Here is a 22,225-nt window from a genome sequence, read left to right on the forward strand (position 1 = left end):
AAATGTGTCTCTCTTTTCCAATGGACAAATTTTTTGGGGTAGTTTCAAGTCTTTTGTGTAGATTTTGAGATTTACTTGGACTAGAAACTGCATCCATTATTGAACACAGTTGAAGAAAGATATGTCTAAAACTGCTCAAAACGAGCTGCTAGACTGTGCTGGATGACAGTATGTTGTCCACTCTCAACTGCCTGTTACTGGGTTACTCTAAAAATTCACTAGATAGTAGCCTGTAGTCAAGTGTGATAGCCTCCTAGGCAATCCTAGGCAAGATTAGAAAATAAATTTAAAATAAAACATTACTACATTGTTGAAATATATTTCTTCATTGCTGAAATATATTTATTTTTCCTTAGTGGCAAAGTGTTATAAGCAAAAAAACAAATTCAGAATTCACCCACAGTGACAAATGGCAGGTTTTTCCAGACTGCTACACAATTTCCAAGAGTAATTGATGCAGCACCCTTAGGAATATTCTACAATTTTTTTATAACAGGTTCATCACACTTTAATAACTAACTATGCCAGGATTTTTTTTTTTAATTCTCCTAAATTCTCTTAGGAGACTTTGAAACGTGCAAGCAGATACCACAATATACCAAAAACTTGTTTATACACTGATTATGCAATGAATCTTTCATAACAATTCACCCCTAGTACAGATACATGTGGGTGTTAATGGTGAATAGAAAGTGTTACAGCTTTATTGTATGTGCCCACACACACACAGACACACACACACACACACACACACACTTGCGCACATGCACACACACACATCAGGTGCAGCAAAGTAGACCTATTATCATAGAAATATTCATACTGAATAATTGTCACAAGTCCACATTGTGTAGTTTAGTATAATCTCATTAAATGCTTTATGCATTTGTATGATTTATATCTTTGTTCCTCCCATGTATTGGATGTACATTTCTGTTTTGTTGCCAAATTGTATTTGATTTATAGATGGGCACATGAACACTTTTTTCTCTTTTCTCTTATTTTTCTTTTCTTTTCGTTTTTTTTTTTTTAAATGGAGTCCGGTATTTAATTTACTGTATTTGCTTGTCTGCTCTTATATTTCGTACATGCTTATTTCCTGTGGTGAAATTCTTTTATCAGGATAAAGGGAAATTATTTTTTATTGAGCACAAATTCTATTACTTGAGTGGCTTTTATTTGTGTTTCCCTTAATCTATTTTTCAGAAAACCACAGATAGATGAAAATAAACACATTACACAATTACTGAAAAGCATAGGTATATAGATGGATGACAGATTAGAGGAAAAAAAGCATAAGGTGTCTTAATAAGGTGTTGGCTCATGACACGCCAGCAGAATAGCTTCAGTGAACCTTCTCATAGATAGTACACATATCTGTGACTGTACTGAAGTGATAAGCACCATTCTTCCAAAAAATATTCACTCAACTGGTATTTTGATGATGGTGGTAAAGAGTGCTGTCTAATACGTCACATCAGAATCTCCCATAGGTGTTCAGTTGGTTAAGATCTGGTGACTGTGAAGGCCATGCGAGATGATTTACATCATTTTCATACTCCTCAGTGAGCCCTCATGCTCTGTGGATGTGGGCATGACTCTTCCCTTAAAGGCGGATTAGGGATGTAAATGGATATGAATACATGGATTGAACTGACGTGTTTTAAACAGATACAAATACAGATACCATAGCATCTGTGGGGAGTCAGATATGAAGCTGATAGGTGCAGGTAAGCAATCAGATATGAAGCTTGTGGGAATTGTGGGAGTCTGTAAGCTCATGTGTACAGAAGAATGTAGATAGCATTTTCTTCCAAGTATGTTATGCTGCCCTGATGCGGTTGGCTGGCTTCAAGTGTCTCAAAGGAAGCACATGTTAGCCTTCACCCTCCCTGGTTGGTAACTTGTGTATAATAGGGAAAGCTTGTGGGTGGGAATCTAGTTTAGGCCACCCAAATGCTTTGAGTTTAAGTCCAAATACAGATACAAATATTTGGAACATTAAACAGATAGATACAGATAGGGGCATTTTGTTACACCCTTAAATCACATCAGCAAAATGTCCCCCAAAGCAGTTCTTCCTTTTATTTGTCACCTGTCTCTGTGTGTGATTAATGCATGATACTCTGTGTAGTCTATACATTTACACTAATATAATACACCTAACCCAGTGCTGCCCTAAGAGCACTGACTTTTTACATTCTGCGGAGTATACTCCATACATCATATTTAAATGAACTTCACATTAAACTCTCACAACTAGTGCTAACGTCTGCATAGAGCATCATGCATTAACCAGCAAGCTTACATTGCAGATATAGAATGTGCACTGCCCAGGTTCTGTCTTTGGGGTATTTGTTTGCTGTTACTTTTGTTCCAGCATGATCTGTGGAGGTAAAGGTCACAGTCTAGCGTTATGCTACACACAAACACACAGTGCATTCCTGGGAGAAAACTTAAGCTGGTGGATAATTGGCTCATTTCCTGGGTCTTGTGCTTCTTTCGGTGATCGATTGGCCCTCAAAACCCAAGACAATGAGCAAATCCAGCTGTAGTTCCTCTACACCTACACTCACACACACACCCACCTACCTACCTACACACACACACACACAGAGAGAGAGAGAGAGAGAGAGAGAGAGAGAGAGATTAAAAAGATCAGCTGCAGTAGGAAAAGCAATAAGAGATCAGTTTTATTAAAAAAAAAATTAAAATTCTTAGGAAGCACAGATGCTGGAACAACCAAGAGATTACTTATAGAAATTAGTCATATGGAGGAAACAGTCATCTTAAAATTGTATAAATGAGGCTTTAAAACTTTTGCCAGAATGAAGATAAGGATCTCAGGTGTAGTCAGTGACTGATATGTGTGTTTTTTCATCTTCTTAAACTGCCATAAGAAAATCACTGGCAGATCAAAATAGCATCCCTTGGAGCCTCTCCTTCTCACACTTTGTATAACTGTGTCATTTGACATAAACATGTCCAATTTTATCAGTTTACTTCTGACTTGCTTGTATTGCTTGTGTGTACGCTCTATCAATCAGTATTTATTTTTCCACACTACTACATCACAGTGAAGGTGCTGTTCAGGAATCTTCATTTATTTTTACATTCTAATGTGTACATCTTTGGAGACTGGGATGCCTGGTGATTAATAATGAAGTAATGTTTAAAGAATATGACCTCAATAATTATGGTTTGAAATGAAATCTCCTCAGATAAGGACTCGTCTTAAATTTCTTCGCAGGTTCTGTCTGTGAAGATTTTATCTTACCATTAAGAGTTCTCCTAAGGGGCATTAAAAGTTCCTAGCATAACGATATTTATTAAAACTTATTCATAGAGCTGCTACGAGGAAGTTTTACTAAAAATTTCCTAAATTAAAGGTGAGGGTTGTTGTTAAGATTGTTGCTACAGATGACGGCATGTTTCATGAATGAATTTCAACATTAATTGGCTGAAAGAGTAACGGCTTACGTGGTCAATTCGTAAATGAAATTGATTAAGTAACTGATACTTTCAGTAATTCATTCATCTTCAGTAACCACTTTTTCCTGGTCAGTGTCACAGCAGATCCGGAGCCTATTCCAGGAATAAACAAAAATCCAATAAATAAATAAAAATCCAGAAATATTTTTTTCATGTTGTATGAAATCAGTAACACGTCCATATTCGTTTTCTTCTTCTTCTTCTTCTTCTTCTATGGCAATATGACATCACATAATGCAGACCTCTACGGCAGCCAGTCACTGTCTATATTCAGTTCTGAAAAGTTCTATAGTATCAGTTCAATTGTTAAAGAGGGCATTTGGCATTTTTGATGCCAAACATCATAAATGATATTTGTTGAGTAATCTCTGATCTCCAGCAGTATCACATTATTTAGCAGGTGATTGAAATACTCCTGCAGATCTACAGGAACCTTTTAAAGCTCATTTTCATTAAATATATTAAACACACTTACTTGACCATCCCGTTAAATTGCCGTGATTTGTGATTTGGTTTCCCTACAGAGTTTGCGCAAGTTTAGAACCTGCTTTTAGTGCTAAAATGTCTTGTGAATTACTCTTAGACTGAAAAAAGGTTTCTGCTAAATCAGCCATTTATGAGTTAATTTTAGCCTTAGGGTTCTTTCTGAGTAAGGCCCTGGGTCTTTGTTTGTTAGTAGAGGAATCTGTGGAGGTAAAGGTCACAGTCTACCACCATACACTCCTGGGAGACAACTTAAGCTGAGGGGATAATTGGCTCATTTCCTGGATATTGCACTTCTTTCGGTGATCGATTGCCCCACAAAGCCTGAGACAATGAGCACATCCAGCTGTAGCATTGTAATTGTAGCAATTCAATTTTATTTGTTGAGCCCTTTTAGCAATAGACATTGTCACAAAACATCTTTACAGAAATCCGGATATAGATTTTGATGCCTAATGAGCAAGCCAGAGCCGACAGTGGCAAACAAAACCTCCCTGAGACAACATGACGAAGAAACCTTGAGAGAAACCAGACTCAAAAGGGAATCCAGTAACACCAGATAGTGGGATTATAAATCATTAGAGTATACAGGTGTAGAAGAGTAAAGTGAAACAGTAATAAGTGTGTTAAAAGTGTGTTGGTCCATATGGAGTTGGTGACTTAAGGTCATATTATGTGGGGAAAGTTACACATATTCAGAGTTGGGTTACACAGCTGTTCAAGTCAATTTTCTGGGTTCTACATTCAGATTATGCAAATCACCTGCATGTAGTTCACACCTCCAGGGTTGCCAGATTTTTTTTTTTAATAGAAGCACAGGAGATGGGGGTTTTAAATAGTACTTGCCTTTAAGCCTGAAAAAAGAAGGAGGAAAAAGCGTTATTTTGTTCTTTACTATCAAATGTAATATGATGTAACAGGCGCAAGAGACAATTTAAAAATTAAGCACTGAAGAAAGGGTGTTGCTTCAGTGTTTACTGTTTTTGGGAAGTGCAGATGTGGGACTATCCAGAGCAGCAGAAAGTGAGTCAGAAGTGCAGAAGCTCTAAGCGAAGGATGAATCGGGGTTAGAAGGGCCACAGCAGGAGAAGTCTGTCAGGTTTGGTGAGAGAACAGATTATTAGGTTTGCTCTTATCCTACAGTGTTCACCATGCGAGGTGCCTCTCTGGTTAATACATTATGTATAACACTTAATAACTTTCACTCAGTGTGTCTCTGTGTTCAAACGACTAAGTGTGTGTTTGTGTCTAACAGGTGTTGCCCCATCTGGGTGTATGTTAATGCTGTAGTCATCAGCTTGTCCATAGCTGAGACCAGATGGCTTGGCTCTTCAACCCAGTGAGAAAGATAAACAACATCATAGAGGACACATATGGGCCAAACACACCGCCGTGCCATACTTACACTGCCCCCTCTTTCTTTCTGTAGTGAACTTTCTCACTCTAACTCTCTGAAAGTAAGTCTGTATCAGAAGTTATGCAACCTCTGCATCAGCTATGTGCTATAAAGGACTATTGCACATACGACATGTATTACATAAATTTACAGCTATGCATTTATTCCTTCTAATATGTTGGGTGCAGCCTTGTCTTATACAGCAATTAACACTCTGCTAATTTATGCAGGAGGCATAAATACAGTTTACCAGTGCGTAAACGTCAATCAGGTTGTGTAAGGAAAAATATGAGCCAGGAAAAAAATACCAGGAAGGTGTGAAATACAAACACAGAAGCATCAGAAAGCATGGATCGATGCATCGATCGATATGTTCTAATCAATGATTTATGCTCTAATCAATAAAAAAAGCTCTAATATCATCTGATCTGATACCATGTGATACTATTTGATGTAAGCCTAGTGTACATTGTCACATTAATAAACAGACAACAAGAAATGACAGCGATGTGGGTGTGAGTAATGATGACAATCAAAGCAAGGCAGACTACAAATTGTACTTTGAGAAAATATCTTCCTACAATACAAGTAACCTGATGAAATATCTTATGATGTTAAAACCAGGGCGACCTGAGCGCACCGATCAGTATCAGTGAGTGTGGTCAATAAAAATAGTCAGAAGATGCAGTGAATTACGCACACAGAAAGATGTGGAGAAGTAAAGTGAGCGTACTGAAAAATCGCACATGAGATCACTTCATTTCTGTAAGCCCTGAGCACTGAGACATTTCCTTTCCTCTTACTCACCAGGGTCTATACTATGTGGCCATTTATACAACAAAAACAGAGCTAGATAAAATGTTCCATGATGCCCTGATTGCTGAATACTAAGTAGGTTATTCTTTTCAGTATTGGTATCAGTATCAATGAGTACCACAGAATAAAGTGCTTTGAAAAATTGGTACTGATGGTGTCTTTTGAATTGGTTGTGATTCACATTGCACATAATGAAACAAACCAAAAAAAAGATACTCATAAAACTGATTTATTGATTGGTTGGAAATACTGTGATGGAAAACTGTAAACAAACCTTAGCTAAGTGCATGTAGGAGTCACAAAAAATCTTCTGGACATGGAGAACACAGGTACTTTGAAAACCTGGCTCAAAAAATAAGCAAATAAAAGTTCTAGTAAACTGATGGTATTAAGTTCAAATCTGACTGTTAGGCCTTTGAGAAAGGCTCTTGACTTTAGGATTGTATTTGGTCTCACTTTACACATTACAAAGCAAATTAGGGGCAATGGAGGGTACTTAACACTTCAAGGTTGGAAAAAAGAAAGCTGAAAACAGAGTAAAAGGGGGAAAGTAAAAGGAAATAGAACAGGAAATGAAACAGGCCAGGGAAATTCAGTTTCCCTCTTGTTGGGGGATGCCAATAAGCACCACTGAATCCTGTTCCTGCACTGACACGATAGGAATTTAATTTAAGAGCCACAGGGGTATCTCTCTCTCTCTCTTTCTCTCTCTCTCTCTCTCTCTCTGCTCTCGACTCTCAGCTCCACTGGAATGGTGCCCCATCTCTGCTCTGAATGTTTGCACAGACAGTGAAAAGCAAAGGGAAAATTATTTAAAATCCTGGTCCACTCTAAAATTCAAACCAACAAATAAATAAATAAATAAATAAAAACAACCACAACAACAACAACATAAACCCCACACACATTTGTCTTACTATGCTGTGAGGACCTTACACTGACATTATGGTTACACTTTACATTACAGTATACTTAAGCACTTACATTAATATATCAGAAATTAATGCTTATTTAATGACATAGTATAGGCAGTGTACATCAGCATAGTAATTTAATATTAATTAAATTTAATATTAATATTAAATACATCATTACACTTCAGTCAGCCTAATAATTTATTATAGCGATTAGTAATTATTGAAGAACTACTATGATAACCCTTGATTACTTACTCTTAAGTTAGTAAGTCCTTAAGCATTAATTATGTAACTAAAGTGTTACCAGCATTACTTAATGCAGCCAATCAATGCTGTGCTACAGCTAAATCTAACCTGGACCCTAACCTTAACCTTAACCTCAGTAACCTTGTTATGTTTTTAAATAAAAGCTGCAGTTTTTGAGGGAAAAAAGAGCAGTTTTCCTCAAAGCTGTCAGATATTCATCTTTGTGTCCCCACCAAGATATAAAAACATGCCCACACACATTATAATTGGGCTTGGGATACTTTTGGTGATGTCTTGAAACATGTTGTATTGTTGTTGATTATTATGTGGATGGAGTGACCTGGTTATGTGGATTAGTGTGCTTTAAATAAAGCTTGTGGCTCTATTGTTTTTATACTGTATGTAATTAGGGAACACTTTTGCGCAAATAACAAATGGCTTAACATAGCTTAGATCATTTTGCAAAGAGAGATATGTGCACGTATAGTGGACTCTAATCTGTCCTTCACTCAGTACTCAGGTGAACACAGGCTCAAAGTCTGTCGATTCATTCTTTAAAAAAAAATCTCCTTCTTACTCTTCATCAGTGTTCACAATTCATGTGTATACTGAGGTATCACAGTAATTAATGCCCTATGGAAACTACATGCATGCTGTATTACTAACTATGAGCATGTATTAAATAAAATTTTGGGTAAGATCACTCAAATGAATAATTACAGAAAAAAAAGTACAATTATGGCACAGGTAGGAGCATATTACATCTAATCAAATCTTTAATGGACACCTTGACTAGTCAGGATATAGTCATATAATCAAAACTACACCAAATACTAGGTTATATTTGATATACGAACGTTAACTGTTTAAATGTCTGCCACTCTGTCCTTTCCTCCTCAGTGAAATTATAAATCAGTCATAACGAAGGCTGCACAGTGATGGAGCAATGCAACATTATTAAATAACCCTGGCAACATGTCTGTTGGTCATATATTTTCAAGAAACCATGGGGAGATGCTAAGAGCTAACATCTGTTGTTTTGAGCCATGGGGATGTGTTAAAGTGACAAATAGACCTTCATATTCTCCCACTCTCATACATCTGCAAGGCTAAATTTAGATTTGTGATCAAGTGGAGGAGAGCAGTGGATAGCAGGAGGAAGCAGATGACATGCTTCATGAAAAGAGGATAAGTGATGAAGCCCTTAGGTCTGCAGTGTGTGTCTGTGTGTGTGTGTGTGTGTGTGTATACGTGAGTGTGTGCGTTCATGTGTTGGTATATGCATGGCATCACTCAGGTTAATGGTTCAGGGGCACAAATGAAGATTTATTGGCTCTTTGATATAAAATCTGCTCACATAGACCAGCCCTTGCTGTCGGAATGATAACCATCAGTTATGTGTTTCTTATCTATCATGTGTTTCTCTCTATCACATCAACTGAATCACAACACTTGTCCCATCTTACACAACATACTTGCTAAAATTATTTTAAAAATACCCATAATGTAGATGGTTTGTTTGACAATACACACAAAATTCTGTTAGGTTGTGTGATTATGAGCAAACGGCACTTCAATTAACAGCGATACACAGGCTACAAACGAAATTTCCAGCTTCTGTGCTTTTTAAGCTAAACTGTTAACACTGAAAATAAATAAATCAAAGCAATAAATATGCAAAACACTATTTAAGGACCTACGTATTCTGAAAATACATTCCTGTGAACAAGTCAGCGGCTTGGATAAAATAGTTGATTCTGGAACTGAGTGTGTGCAGCATGGATGCTCATGTCCATAAACAGAATCCTCCTTATAGCTCAATGATTGGCCTTGTGCTATGGATGCTATGTCTAGAGCATGATGCTATGTCTACAGCAGCATCTAGTAGGTTTTTCTAGGTTTTTTTAAGCCCCAGGAGTGTCCAAAACAAGTCTGGATTGGAGTCTGTCAGCTGACATGCACCATTTTAAACTAGGCAGTTATCCTGGCCAGCATCACAATTAGCCAAAAGTTCTAAAATGAAAAATACGAACCACAAGGATTCATGGAGTGATGATGAGATGGAACAAGATTGGATTGTGAAGGGAAAATGCCAAAGTTGCAATTGGGTCTTATCCAGAATCTCCTTTCGCAGTGTGGTTTGTAGTATCAGAGTGCATCTTGCATATCGTATTGGACCTCTGCATGAGGGTATAATAATAAACCAAGTGAAATTAAATTACAAACACATTATCAAGTGAAAAATTATTGACCACAAAGTAAAAACATTTTCAGCAGCCATGATAAGCAGAGTCCTAGCACATTCATATGCTATTCATTGATGCTGTGACACTGTATATGTGTGGATGAGAGACCAAAACGCAGAGAAATGCTATATTTTAGTTTTCAAATATATGCGTCAATGGGGCCAAAGATCAGCATTTTAACAAGAGTGTGCGTGTGTGTGTGTGTGTATAGTATGTGCACGAGCGTCCATACATGTTTAATTTTAAATTCTTCTCTTGTTGATAAAACATAGCATTGTCTGTGTTTATATGTGTGAAATCAAATCAGGCGTAACTGCAAAGACTCAAGTAACCTTAAAAAAGTCAATTAACCTCACTTCTTCTGAGGTTTTCCTTGATACATGTGCGTGTCAAGCCTGTTTATGTGTAGTGAAAATAGTTGCATCTTGGCTTTCCACAACCTTCAGGCCTCAATTCCTCAATCTGACCTTGTCGTCATAGGAACTGTATTGAAGTTCTCTGTGCTGAAAATGGAGCTCTGAGTGTTTGAGCCGAAATTGTTGAGTTGATAATAACAGATTATGACCTGCCGGCCTCAAGAGCCTCTTTTTTTAAATGCAATCATTATAAGGAGGACTAAGTGTCAACTTTTTAGTAACTACAGTGACTATATACCATATGCTATACAGGAACTTATTAGGCATTATAATAAATGCTATAAAAAATAAGACAACTCAGACTTTATTGCAATTATTTAATCAGTTTTAAGAGGCATATGTGCAGTGATGGCTGCTTGTGATATCACTGTAGCTAAAATCTAATATCTAGCAATAGCGCAACAATGAAACTATTAGGATTGAGCAACGCATCATGTCACAAGGTCTCATTGAAAGCATAATAAGAATAAGAATATTACCCACACACTTAAAGGCAGATAGGTGGTTTCCTTTAAATATGAAAGGTTGTAATCATTCCACTCAAACTTTCAAATCTCTCTCTTTCTCTCTCTCTTTCTCTCTCTCTCAGCAGGACTATGCTGAAAAGGAGAAAGCCATAACCAAAGCTCTGGAGAACCTGAAGGCCAACTTCTATTGTGAGCTTTGCGACAAACAGTACCACAAGCATCAAGAGTTTGACAACCACATCAACTCATATGACCATGCACACAAACAGGTAAGCCCAACATTACTGAGGAATTTAAAGGAAAACTCCACCTGGAAACACATTAAATTCACTATATGACCAAAAGTATGTGGGCATCTGACCATCACACCCGTACGTGGGCTTTCTTAAAACGGTTGCCACAAAGTTGTAAGTAATTGTCTAGAATGTCTTTGTATGCTGTAGAATTAAGATTTCCCTTCACTGGAACCAAAGGGCCCAAACCTGTTTCATCATGACAGTGCTTCTGTGCACAAAGCAAGGTCCATAAAGACATGGTGTGCCAAGTGGCCTGATGCCCTGACCTCACCCTCACTGAACACCTTCGGGATGAATTGTAAGGCTGATTGTGCGCCATGAGTTCTCACTTGACAGTGGCCGATTTCACTAAACATCTTGTGGCCGAATGATCACGAATCCCCACAGTCACATTCCAAAAACAAGTGGAAAGCCTTCCCAGAAGAGTGGAGGCTGTTATAACAGCAAAGGGGGACCAAATATGTATTAATGCCCATGGCTTTGGAATGGGCACATATGGGTGTGATGGTCAGGTGTCCACATACTTTTGGCCATATAGTGTATGTTTATACTGAAATATTTGTTATGTGTTTAGTGATTCTGGTGCTTATTTGTTGTTTGGTGCTGTATTTTTGTTATTCCTTTGAGAGGATACTGGTTGTATAGTATCAATAGCCAAAAACATGCAGTACAAGACAAATAGATAGATAGATAGATAGATAGATAGATAGATAGATAGATAGATAGATAGACTTTATTGATCCCATGAGGGAAATTCTTGTGTTACAGCAGCATGGTCAGTAGCAAGATACAACATGTTCACACACAAAATATAAAATATAAAATACGATAAGTTAAATTAATTTAAATCCAGATCATAATAAAAAAATGTATTCAGGGAACAAATCAATGGAACAAATGGTCAGATAAACCAGCCTAAATAAACAGGACAGGAGGTTATAGTTAGTAACATTGCACATGTGAAATGCTAGCTCCACGTAAGGAAAAAAGTCTGGAAATAGTCTCTCAAATCGAATATATTAATAAAGTAACTTAAGCAAATTCATTTTAACATATTTATAGTTCTATTAAGAGTCGAATTATATTGAAGCAAAGTGTTTGGTTGTTTTAGCATACAAGTAAATACAAGTTTCTTTTTACACATTACACTAGTGCAGTTATAGTACAATGCAGTTTAATAGAAGAATCTTTAAACAACCTTAAACATTGAGGTAAATGTCAGGTCAATAAATGTCAATAAATGTTGGACTCAAAGCTCCAGAATGCAGTGCATAACTGCATAACACAGTTTATCACAGAGTTACATCAGAGACTCGGTTTGAGTAGTTAGCAATCTACAAGATGATGAGAGTGATGGTGGTGACGTTGGTATTAGCATGAAAGTTAAAGCTATGGAAGATGATTTTTTTGGAGCAGAGTGTACAGATGAGGAAGTGAGAGAGCTGGACAGACTAAAGGTCTAAAACTCTGCTGCATCATGTTCTTTAGGTAGAGATGAATTCCCACTGTAATGTAGGAAACCGTTTCAACCAAATTCACTTAACTCAGAATTTAAAATAAAGTAAATATTTGGCACCAGTGAACATCCTATTAATGATATGCATGTATAGATTAATATGCAAGTAATTCAAGGTGGATTTTTCCTTTAAAGTAGAAATATGAGAACCCTGTGTAATGAGTCATGGCTTGTTAATTTCTGAAGAACCTAACCCACTTCTAGCAGAATCTACCATGCGTTTAAATAATTTTCTTTGTGAATAAAATCTGGGATATTGTTGTTGTATAACAGCATTAACAGCATTTTTCCTGGATATATTTAGACAAAATATGCAAGTGTGCTCAGTTACCTGATGTTGTGTACTATATCATAGGATTGGTGTTGGTTTCCAGCAGTCCCAACCTGACTATTACTAGAGTTTGCTTTCATTAGCTTCAAATTGTAAATTAGCATTCTTCTTTTTGTAAGATTTTAACATTCACAGTTGAAGTGATTGCTTTATGAGTAGTAATTGTAGCACTTCTGAGCGATAGTATTTATCCTGTATCAGATTTTGTGTTTGTGTTCCTTTGCGGTTGCTTCTGAGAAATGGGTATAAACTTAATCTTGTGGCACTCTTATGAAATAGAGAGTGTAGACAACAACATAAATAGAGACAGAAGACAGGTGAACGAAAGTAGAGCAAGAGCTACAACTTCAAATAGTTACTGTATTCAATGCAGTGCATGTAAAATCCCATAGAAATCCCAGTGTGTATGAATTGACACATACTGCTGTGTCACGTTTTTTATTTCTCACAGGAAGTGGGTCTGATGAGTCACTGCAGTAGGAATTAAAAGTTATATATGCACAATGTTAATGTGACATGTGGTATTTTAGCTACTGGTGACTGAATGACACACACAGACACACACACACACACACACACACACACACACACACACACACACACACATAGACACAAGCACACGAGAGAGAGTGACAGAACTGAAAAGTAAGTGGGGGAGAGAAGTGGAAAGTTTGAAAGGAGAGAAAGAGGAGGAGAGTGCTCATTATGGATGGCTGCCTTTACTTGTTCCTTGTGGGTTCATACACACAGATGTGCATTTTCCTAAAAATAACTGCTTTCAAAATTATCAGCACCCCAAATAAATATTTGGTGAAGCCTCCTCTGAAGAGAATAAATGCCTCCAGAGCCTCCTTGTGTAATGTATAACAAGGTTGTAGGATGATTTAAGACCTCTACGCCAATCATCAAACTCCTTGGTTTTATGTTTGGACTTCTTCGTTTACGCTACAGGCTCAACATTTTTAAATCTGTAGGCTGAAATGGCCATTGCAAGACGTCGATTTTGTCTTCCTGCAAGCATTTCTGTGTTGATTTCAGTGTATTGGAGTTATCATTGTATTGAACTGTCTATTTATAACCAAGTTGTAACCCCCTGTCAGAGGCAACCACATTTTAGGTTCAAATATCCTGGTACTTAAGAATATTCATGATACCATCTATCGTCACAAAAGATCACTAGATCACTAAACTAGATCACTATACACAACACAGTGGGTCTGTTTGCTTTTAAACAGTATGTATTTCCCAATTTTTGCTAAACATGCCTATAATGTGTGGCCAAAATCTTTTTGATCTTGTTTGACAGGGAAAAAATGACGTTATGTCATGTTGTATACAGTTGTACACACTTGGCAATTAAATCATACTTGGTAGGAGGAAGGTTTCTGTTATCTTGCCTTGGTTGGTTTATGCTACACTCAGGTAAAAAGTTTAAAACTATAGTAGTTCTTTAGTTTGTCTCTTTGGGGTAACCCTTAGGGTTTCTATGTAGAACCCTACAACACAGCGTTCCCCAGTGTTGTTAGGATAGGGAAGTAGAATCTGTTTAGGAAACGAAGTACCCTTGATAAACCCTTTTTTTCTGTACTGGCTGCTGAACTGAGATTGCAACGAGGTATTTCAGTGGACCGAACTGAGCACTTCTATCTGTAGTTCAGGGCCTTTAGTTTTTACATGAACCAGCCTGGCTTCTTTAGCAGATCCTACTGTTGTGGTTTATCAAAGCACATGCATTTATGTAAATTATTTAGCAGAAAGCAGCTCATCTGACCAGAGACTACCTAAAGGGCTAGAGACGTTCATAGATTTTTCATAGAGCTGATAACATAGCTTGTTTTATTAAAAATGTTTTGATGATGAAATCAAAATACATGTCTCGACTTTTTTCTGAGTATGTGCACTAGTCAAAAGTGGTAACATGAAGCTCCAGTATGCAACAAACAGAACCACTTCAAACTGTTTTATTTAGAGTCATACTCTTATAGTCACTACTCGTTAATATTAAGTATTAAAAGGAAGGGTTGTTGTCATTCAGTTATGTTAGTTGCATGACCTTGAGTTAACTTGACCTTTGTAAAGTGGATCTTTACCAATTTAAATTAATTCTACTCTAGACAATTCAAAATTACTTGGATAAATGAAAGCCAAATTGTTCAAATTGAATGGTATATTTAAATTCTTATTATAGCTAGTGAGAACATTTAATTAAAGATCAATGTGAAAATTCACTTGTGTTAACTGGTTCTCAGTGACTCCTATAGGAGTTCTGCATCTTGCTGGAGCAGGCCCAGAAAATCTATTCCAATCACTTCTCCTTATGGGGAAGTATGTGTGTGCGCGCGCGCGCGTGTGTGTGTGTGTGTGCACGTGTGTGTGTGTGTGTGTGTGTGTGTGTGCTTGACAGACCTAAGTGGTTCTGTCCATCACTTCTATAAAGTGTTGTACCAAAGCAAATACACCAGGCAAAGACACTTTTCTTACTTTCAACAGTACACTCACTGGCCACTTTAATAGGAACACTTGTACACCTGCTCATTCATGCAGTTATCCAATCAGCCAGTCATGTGGCAGCAGGATAGTGAATAAAATCATGCAGTTAGAGGTCTAGAGCTTCAATTAATGTTCACATTAACTTTTAGGATTTCACACACAACAATCAACACACACAACACGAATGGCCAGACTGGCTCGAGCTGACAGGAAGGCTGCAGTACCTCAAATATCCACTCTTTACAACCATGGCGAGCAGAAAAGCATCACAGAATGCACATTTTGAGATCGAACTTGAGATTAGGTTCCACTCCTGTCAGCCAAGAAAAGGAATCCGAGGCTACAATGGCCACAGCAACCATGCAACAGTCAAAGTCACAGAGATAAAACATTTTTTTATGTGAACATTATCTGAAGCTTTTGACCTGTATCTACATGATTGTATGCATTGTGCTGCTGTCTGATTGGATAATAGCATGAATGAGCAGGTGTACAGGTTTTCTTATTAAAGTGGCCACTGGGTGTATTTTATATGTAAAAAAAATGGTGCAGTTTTACATTTATAATATGCTTAATAAATATCTGAGGGACTTCCAATAGCATTGGAGCCATTGCAGAGTCAAAGAAGAGCTAGTGGAGCAGGAAAAAAAATGAGGTCATGTATTTTCAACACAGCAAAAACCTTTTTGAGAAAGAAAACAGAAGTTAAGAGAAATGTGTGATAATGTGGTTGATAATGTTGCTATATTTTTTAATGCTGTGTAGCATCTGTGATTTGAAGACCTCTATTGTTAGAGCTGTCTTGCTTATAGGAACAGTTCCAGGTTTAAAATGTGGCTTGCTGAACTTGCTTGCAAAATCAGAAAATATCTGGTTCATGTGTGTAGAACAAAATAATAATGGTTTTAGTTAGAGGCACATTGCATCAGCCTGCCCATACATACACAGTCTACATTTTTTTGTTTATTACACATGAAAACCTACCATATAGACAACCTTGTAATATACAGTACACTTACTAACTGTAGCTCAGTGATGGCTTGTCATTCTATAATATCAGTAGCTCAACAACAAATCTATTAGGGTTGAGCAATGCATTATATCACAAGCTCTGTTCAATGGCATGATAAGAATGATGTAGGGAAAATTACACTACACAATAAAGGTATACTATACTATATAATTTATGATTTCTATCTTTTTGAAGTGTTTCAAGTCTGTAATGCTCTACCGGTTTCAAGCCATGTTTCCTCCAAATACTAAACATCAGCCATCAAATGGAAATCAAATCTAGATGGTGTGTAATCACTTGACATGACTGTCACTAATAGGCTGCACGAATCTACAGTCTGAGCTAGAACGAAATCAGCCCCATCCTCGCTTCTTCATACCATTCTGTGTATTATCCTTACAACCATTGATAGTGCTGTTGCACTTGGTTTCAGAGAAATCCAAAATAATTTGGCTTAAGGGACTTTATTAAGAGCGGATAAACTGGATAGCAAAAATAAAACCTTATATTAATTTATTTTTATCTCTGAAAATGGTTGGGTTGGAGCTACCATGCTAGCCTATTTATACATGCATGATTGCATAATTTGCCCTTCCACCACTAAAAAGCAACATAACTTCATGAACATACAGAAAGACATCTCTGCCCACACAGTGCTGTCATCTAAAAAACATTTACGTTATACTAGCCTATACTAGTCTAGAAGCTTTTTTGTCTCGGCTTCACTACCAACAGGACAAACCTAAAACAAAAAGCCGAAAGACAGGCAAAGTATCATCTGATCAGCAGACAGATTTAACTATGTTAGGCAGAACTCAATAAACAATCAGACAGGGTTAATACCGGAAAAGCGTGTACGCAAACAAAAGGCTCAGTAACGTCATTAATGAAAGCCTCAGAGAGAGATTTTGCAAAGATTTAATTAACGTCTGGGATATTTATGGGGATTGTGCTAATTGGGAACAGGTGGTTGTGATTAGAAATCTGGGGAACCAGAATGAGGTAGAGGATCATGTGATGTGTCATGTGACTGAGTCTGTCGTTCATTGTTAGGCTGAGCATTCTAGGAAATTGAGTTTGTGTTTTTTTGTGTAGAGCAGACGTGACATTCAGGTCTCTAGGTTTACATGGGATTTGAAGGAACTTAAAGATATCTCAAACAGTTTTATAATAAAATGGGGGAAAATGTGTTTTTTATCATCTAAAATACTGTCTATTCTGTAGACTATGTATGTGGGTTGACACAGTTTTGTTGCAACCACCCCCTCCTTCTATCACACCCCATCTATTTTCTAGCCTTAAGCTTGTAGATCCTCAATCTGCAGAACAGGAGATAGCACAGAGGTTAACAAACATCTTTGGGTGACACAGAGCATACAGCAGAGGGCCTCAATCCTAAATTATTCAGCCTGTCAACATCACTGAACACGACTGATGCTTCTCTGGTGCTAGCTGTCCTCCTGGATCAAAGCCTTGGAGAAAAGCTGCTCAGTGCACCTTGCTGCAATCTCTAAATCTCCTCAACACACACACACACACACACACACACACACGCACACGCTCGCTCTCTCACCTGCTTCAAATATTGTCACATCATTATCCTCTCAGGCCCTAACGCACAAATTCATTAAAGCACAAACAGGCCTCCCACAAGGAGGCAAAAGATGTGAAACACTTAACCTGACAGGCTGTCATTTTCCAAAGTGAGTGCTCTATAGGCATGCGAGTCTGTGTTCCTTTAGCGTGAGGCAGAAGTGGAAAAGGAAAGTGTTTCATGTGGATGTACCTATCTTTGCAGCAGCAGATTGGGTTTAGGATAATCCTCATGTTGGCGTTTTGCTTCTGGAAAGAAGAAAAGTGACACTGGCAGCTTTGGTGTACAATCAGCTTTAAGTAGAAGGAAGGATGAGAAATCTAGGTTGAGGATTGAATGAAATGGATTTTTAACCACCCATTTAGCTAAAAGCTTTTGAGAATCACATTTAGTTCTAAGTGGGACTTGGTAATCTTGGGCGTAAATCCCAAAATGGAGCCTCTTGTTGTAGTAATGTATAAATCCGAATCCATCACGTATGTGGATATGTCCCTGTTATGCTGTAATCTCTAATACTGATCTTAGTCTGTCTGATTCTTTGACCATCTTGTAGGGGTGTAAACCTCAGGCTTCGACATGATATGATACATAATAAAAAGATGCTTTTGATTCTTAAGGCAACAACTTGATATATGATGACACCACTGACTCTGCTACAGTAAAATACTATATGATACAATTTCGATAAGGTAATGATTCGATGTTTGAAAATACCCCTGAATCATCTATGATACAATATGATATGATTCAAATTAGTAGCCTTTGATCGATATGTTACCAACTTTGTTCAGAATCTGGGGTATACTTATCATTAATTCACGAATGATGATGACAAAAAGACAGATTATTTTAAGTATCAGAGTTATGGACAAATCTACATACCTATATCTATATCAGTTTAAAAATCTGAATTATTTTTTACACACCAGTTGTCTGTATTTTTTCGATTCATTGATTTATAACCAATTACACTTGATAATAATCAATTTATGATGTTGCCTCAATTCATTTTAATTGTTGCCTTTTAAATCAATGCATTGTTCCAAATCATGTGATCGTTATACCCTTAGCATTCCTTCCACCTTGGAATGTTATACCACAGCAATTTGCCAACACTAGCAGTTTATTATTATTATTATTATTATTATTATTATTTTACAAGAATAACACTACATACTTTTTATCATTTTACAGTTACTTTTAATATTGAGGAACATCCATATCCTATTATCACCTCCACTATAACAGCTATAAACAGTCATTCTCTCACCTGCCTCTTTTTTTTCCTTGGGAAGTTAATAAGACAAAAAAAAAAGTACAGCTTTTCGTGTTACTGAGAAATTGCAAAGCCCTCTGTCCTCAAAGGTTTCCCATGTCTAAAAAAAAAACTTAAAGCTTTACCTCTGACAGCTACAAAGTGCTGACACTGGAGACTTCTTCCAAAATAGAAAATTTCACCATATCATTAATTACACATTTTTGAAAGCTGTTTATGCGCCGCATCCCTGTGAACATCGTTACTACAGAAAGATAACCTATTAGAGCAGAGACATAAATATAAATCTGCAATTTACCTTGCAGCTGGAGTCACTGTCAGAGTTGTTGTTATAGGAATTTAATCAACTTTCTGACCAAACACAATCAAGTGAAGTGAAGTGAAGGGACTTGTGGCCAAGTATGGTGATCAATACTCGGAATTTGTGCTCTGCATTTAACCCATCCAAGTGCAGTTACACACACAGTAGTAAACACACACACACACCGTGAACACACACCCGGAGCAGTGGGCAGCCTTTTTTGCTGCGGCACCCAGGGAGCAGTTGGGGGTTCGGTGCCTTGCTCAAGGGTCTCACCTCAGTCGTGGTATTGAGGGTGGAAGAGAGCGCTGGTCATTCACTCCCTCCACCTACAATCCCTGCCGGACCTGAGACTCGAACCCACGACCTTCAGGTTCACCTTCAGGTTACAAGTCAGACTCTCTATCCATTAGATTAAGTAGTAATCATTAAATGAATTAATTCATCATAAATTTCTATCTCTAGGGATTTTAGTTTTAAATATTCAATATCAAAAAAAAAAAAAATCTTTTTCATTTGAAGTTAGTCATTTAGACCTTCCAAAATTAAAATTGTCTTAAAATTGTTAAAAATAATTATGAAAAGACTTAAAAAAGGCATTAAGAATACAACAAATATTAATGTACATATTTTCATGTTTTGCTTGTTTAATTTGCCTCAAAGTGATTATGTACTGCTATTTTAAAATTCTCCTGCTATTTAGAGTGTGTTTTTTCTGTGAACATTGCTGTGTTTTGATGTGTGTGTGTGTGTGTGACTATCTTTGCTGCCAAAATTAAAATATGAAACTTTGGCTTGTGGTTTTTCCTGCTGTGAGACATAAATTATTGCATTTTATGGGCGTGCTGCAATTTTTGAAGCTGCTGCCCTAGGCTTAAATCTAAAACTGGTAGCAGGAGTCATGACTGTATGCCTAATATACAGGATCATTACTCAAAAATGGTGGATGAGTTAAACATTTTAAGAGGCCTGACTGACTGAGAGACAGATTGGTGAGTTCAGAGAGCGGTTGGTTATATATAATTCTGCATGATGGTGGAAGAAATACTAGTGTTTTAGAGTACAGTGAGTGTCATGAAGTAGAGGTGAATCTCTGAAGAACTCTGAGAATTCTGAAACTCAGAATTAACAATGTAACCAAAAAAGGAAAAAAACAACAAAACAGGAAATTGGGAAAGTGAATGGAGGAAAAAATCAAGACACAATATCTACATGCCCAATGGTTGAATCCAAACAAACACCCGAATTAAACTCTAATATAGCCTGCTGTGCAGCTTCCGCTAACACCTATATGTCAGGATGATTTAGGATTGTATATGCTGCATTAACTACCATTGTTTGGAAGATAGAAAATGAACTGCCTTTGTGTTACAAGTAAAGAACATCAACAGATATAGATACTTATTCAGAACTTATTCAAGCTACACTAAGCCTTAACTAGCTAAGAACAGACATTATGTATGTGCCTGGGTTTCCTGAAATCCATCCATAACAGAGATAAATAAATAGTATAATAGTATAACTAAACAGATAGTGTTTTTAAATTGTAGATGATAAATGTACTGTAAGTGTAATCAACAATTTACAACAGAAATTGCGTTCAGGAGGAGATAGAACAAGTTATATTATTTTCTAAATCTTGTGGCAGGTTGTCGTTTAGAGAAAAAATAAATGAAAAGGAGAGTCATTACACAGAAATTCTGCATGGAGGTCTCAAAGTTAAAAAATTAACGATTTCCGCAAAACAGTGACAAATAGGTACACCAATTCTTGGATAGATAGATAGATAGATAGATAGATAGATAACCATTACATTACAAAGCTTCTAGTATAACTCTCAGTTGTGCAGTACTGTGTCACTAAGTGCAACTAGTTGACAGATGCCACTGAAATTGCCTCCTCATCTCCAACGTCAGATCACATCTCTGAGAGATCTATTACTCCTGTACAATGCAAGCAGACTTCATGAATCATATTTAGCTCAGGGGTTATATTTGATCGCACCACAGCATTAGGAAAAATGACTCCATTTTTCATCATCTTTTTTATTTGAACGATCAGCATGTGCTCAATCGGTAAAGGTATAAACGTAGCAGTCTGAACTACAGAATGGCCTAATTATTTTAATTATTTTCACTAGGTGAATAATGAATTAAAAAGCATAACAATGGTCAAACTACACAAGGACTACAAATAAATTAGTTAATAATAATAATAATAATAATAATATGCTAATCAATGCTAATCATGTGAAATGTTGAAACCTGATTGGCTGATGGCAGCCGTGTTTTTTAAGTAAACCCCTCCTGATTAAACATCCACTTTCAGATTAGCAGAACGATGTAGCACACCAAATTTTAGACTTTTGGTTCTTGAGAAACAGCTATTTGAACTTAGCCCTGCCCCTTAACAATGAACACAGCCTAAACTCTGCAAGCCTCCTCAGAACCTTGTACTGAAAATGCCATTCAGGTTTTGTGCAAATCCATGCAACCAGTCCCGAGTTACAGCTATTTGAGTGAACCAAGCTTCATCCCAATTGGATTGATTGGCATTTGGTGGCTAGACTGTGGTGGCCACTTTATAAATCTCGTCATGTTTTTAGTAATTTTGAGGTTTCACACTCTGCTGACTAATTTGTCACTAATTTAATTTGTCACTAATTTTGTGAAGACAGGTCAAAAATCTTAGGACTAGTTTTGCAAAAATAAATTTTGCATATTATGTAAATTAGCTATATATATATATATATATATATATATATATATATATATGTATATATAAATGGAAAGAGCCTGATGGCCCAAATTGCACATTGTTATGGAATTAGCAAAGAATCAAACCAAAAAATAGTCTCTAGGTCTCAAGGTTTGCATGATACAGTATAGGCTAAAGCATGCAATGTTGCACTATAGTGCCTCCATCCAACC

At 36.9% G+C, this 22,225-nt stretch overlaps 1 protein-coding gene across 2 annotated transcripts in view; it reads left to right on the forward strand.

Annotated features, from left to right (window-relative positions):
• The window catches only part of LOC113532640 (G patch domain-containing protein 8), a 105,535-nt gene that overhangs the window by 67,030 nt on the left and 16,280 nt on the right, over positions 1-22,225 (forward strand). Inside the window, exon 2 of one of the 2 annotated variants that reach the window (XM_026924098.3) lies at positions 10,605-10,748. In XM_026924098.3, the coding sequence (XP_026779899.3) occupies positions 10,605-10,748 (144 nt within the window). Of the gene's footprint in view, positions 1-10,601; positions 10,749-22,225 lie in introns of both variants that reach the window. The other variant, XM_026924097.3, reaches the window with a different exon arrangement.

Source organism: Pangasianodon hypophthalmus, chromosome 22 (genome assembly GCF_027358585.1).
Source record: "Pangasianodon hypophthalmus isolate fPanHyp1 chromosome 22, fPanHyp1.pri, whole genome shotgun sequence".
NCBI classification, from domain to species: domain Eukaryota; kingdom Metazoa; phylum Chordata; class Actinopteri; order Siluriformes; family Pangasiidae; genus Pangasianodon; species Pangasianodon hypophthalmus.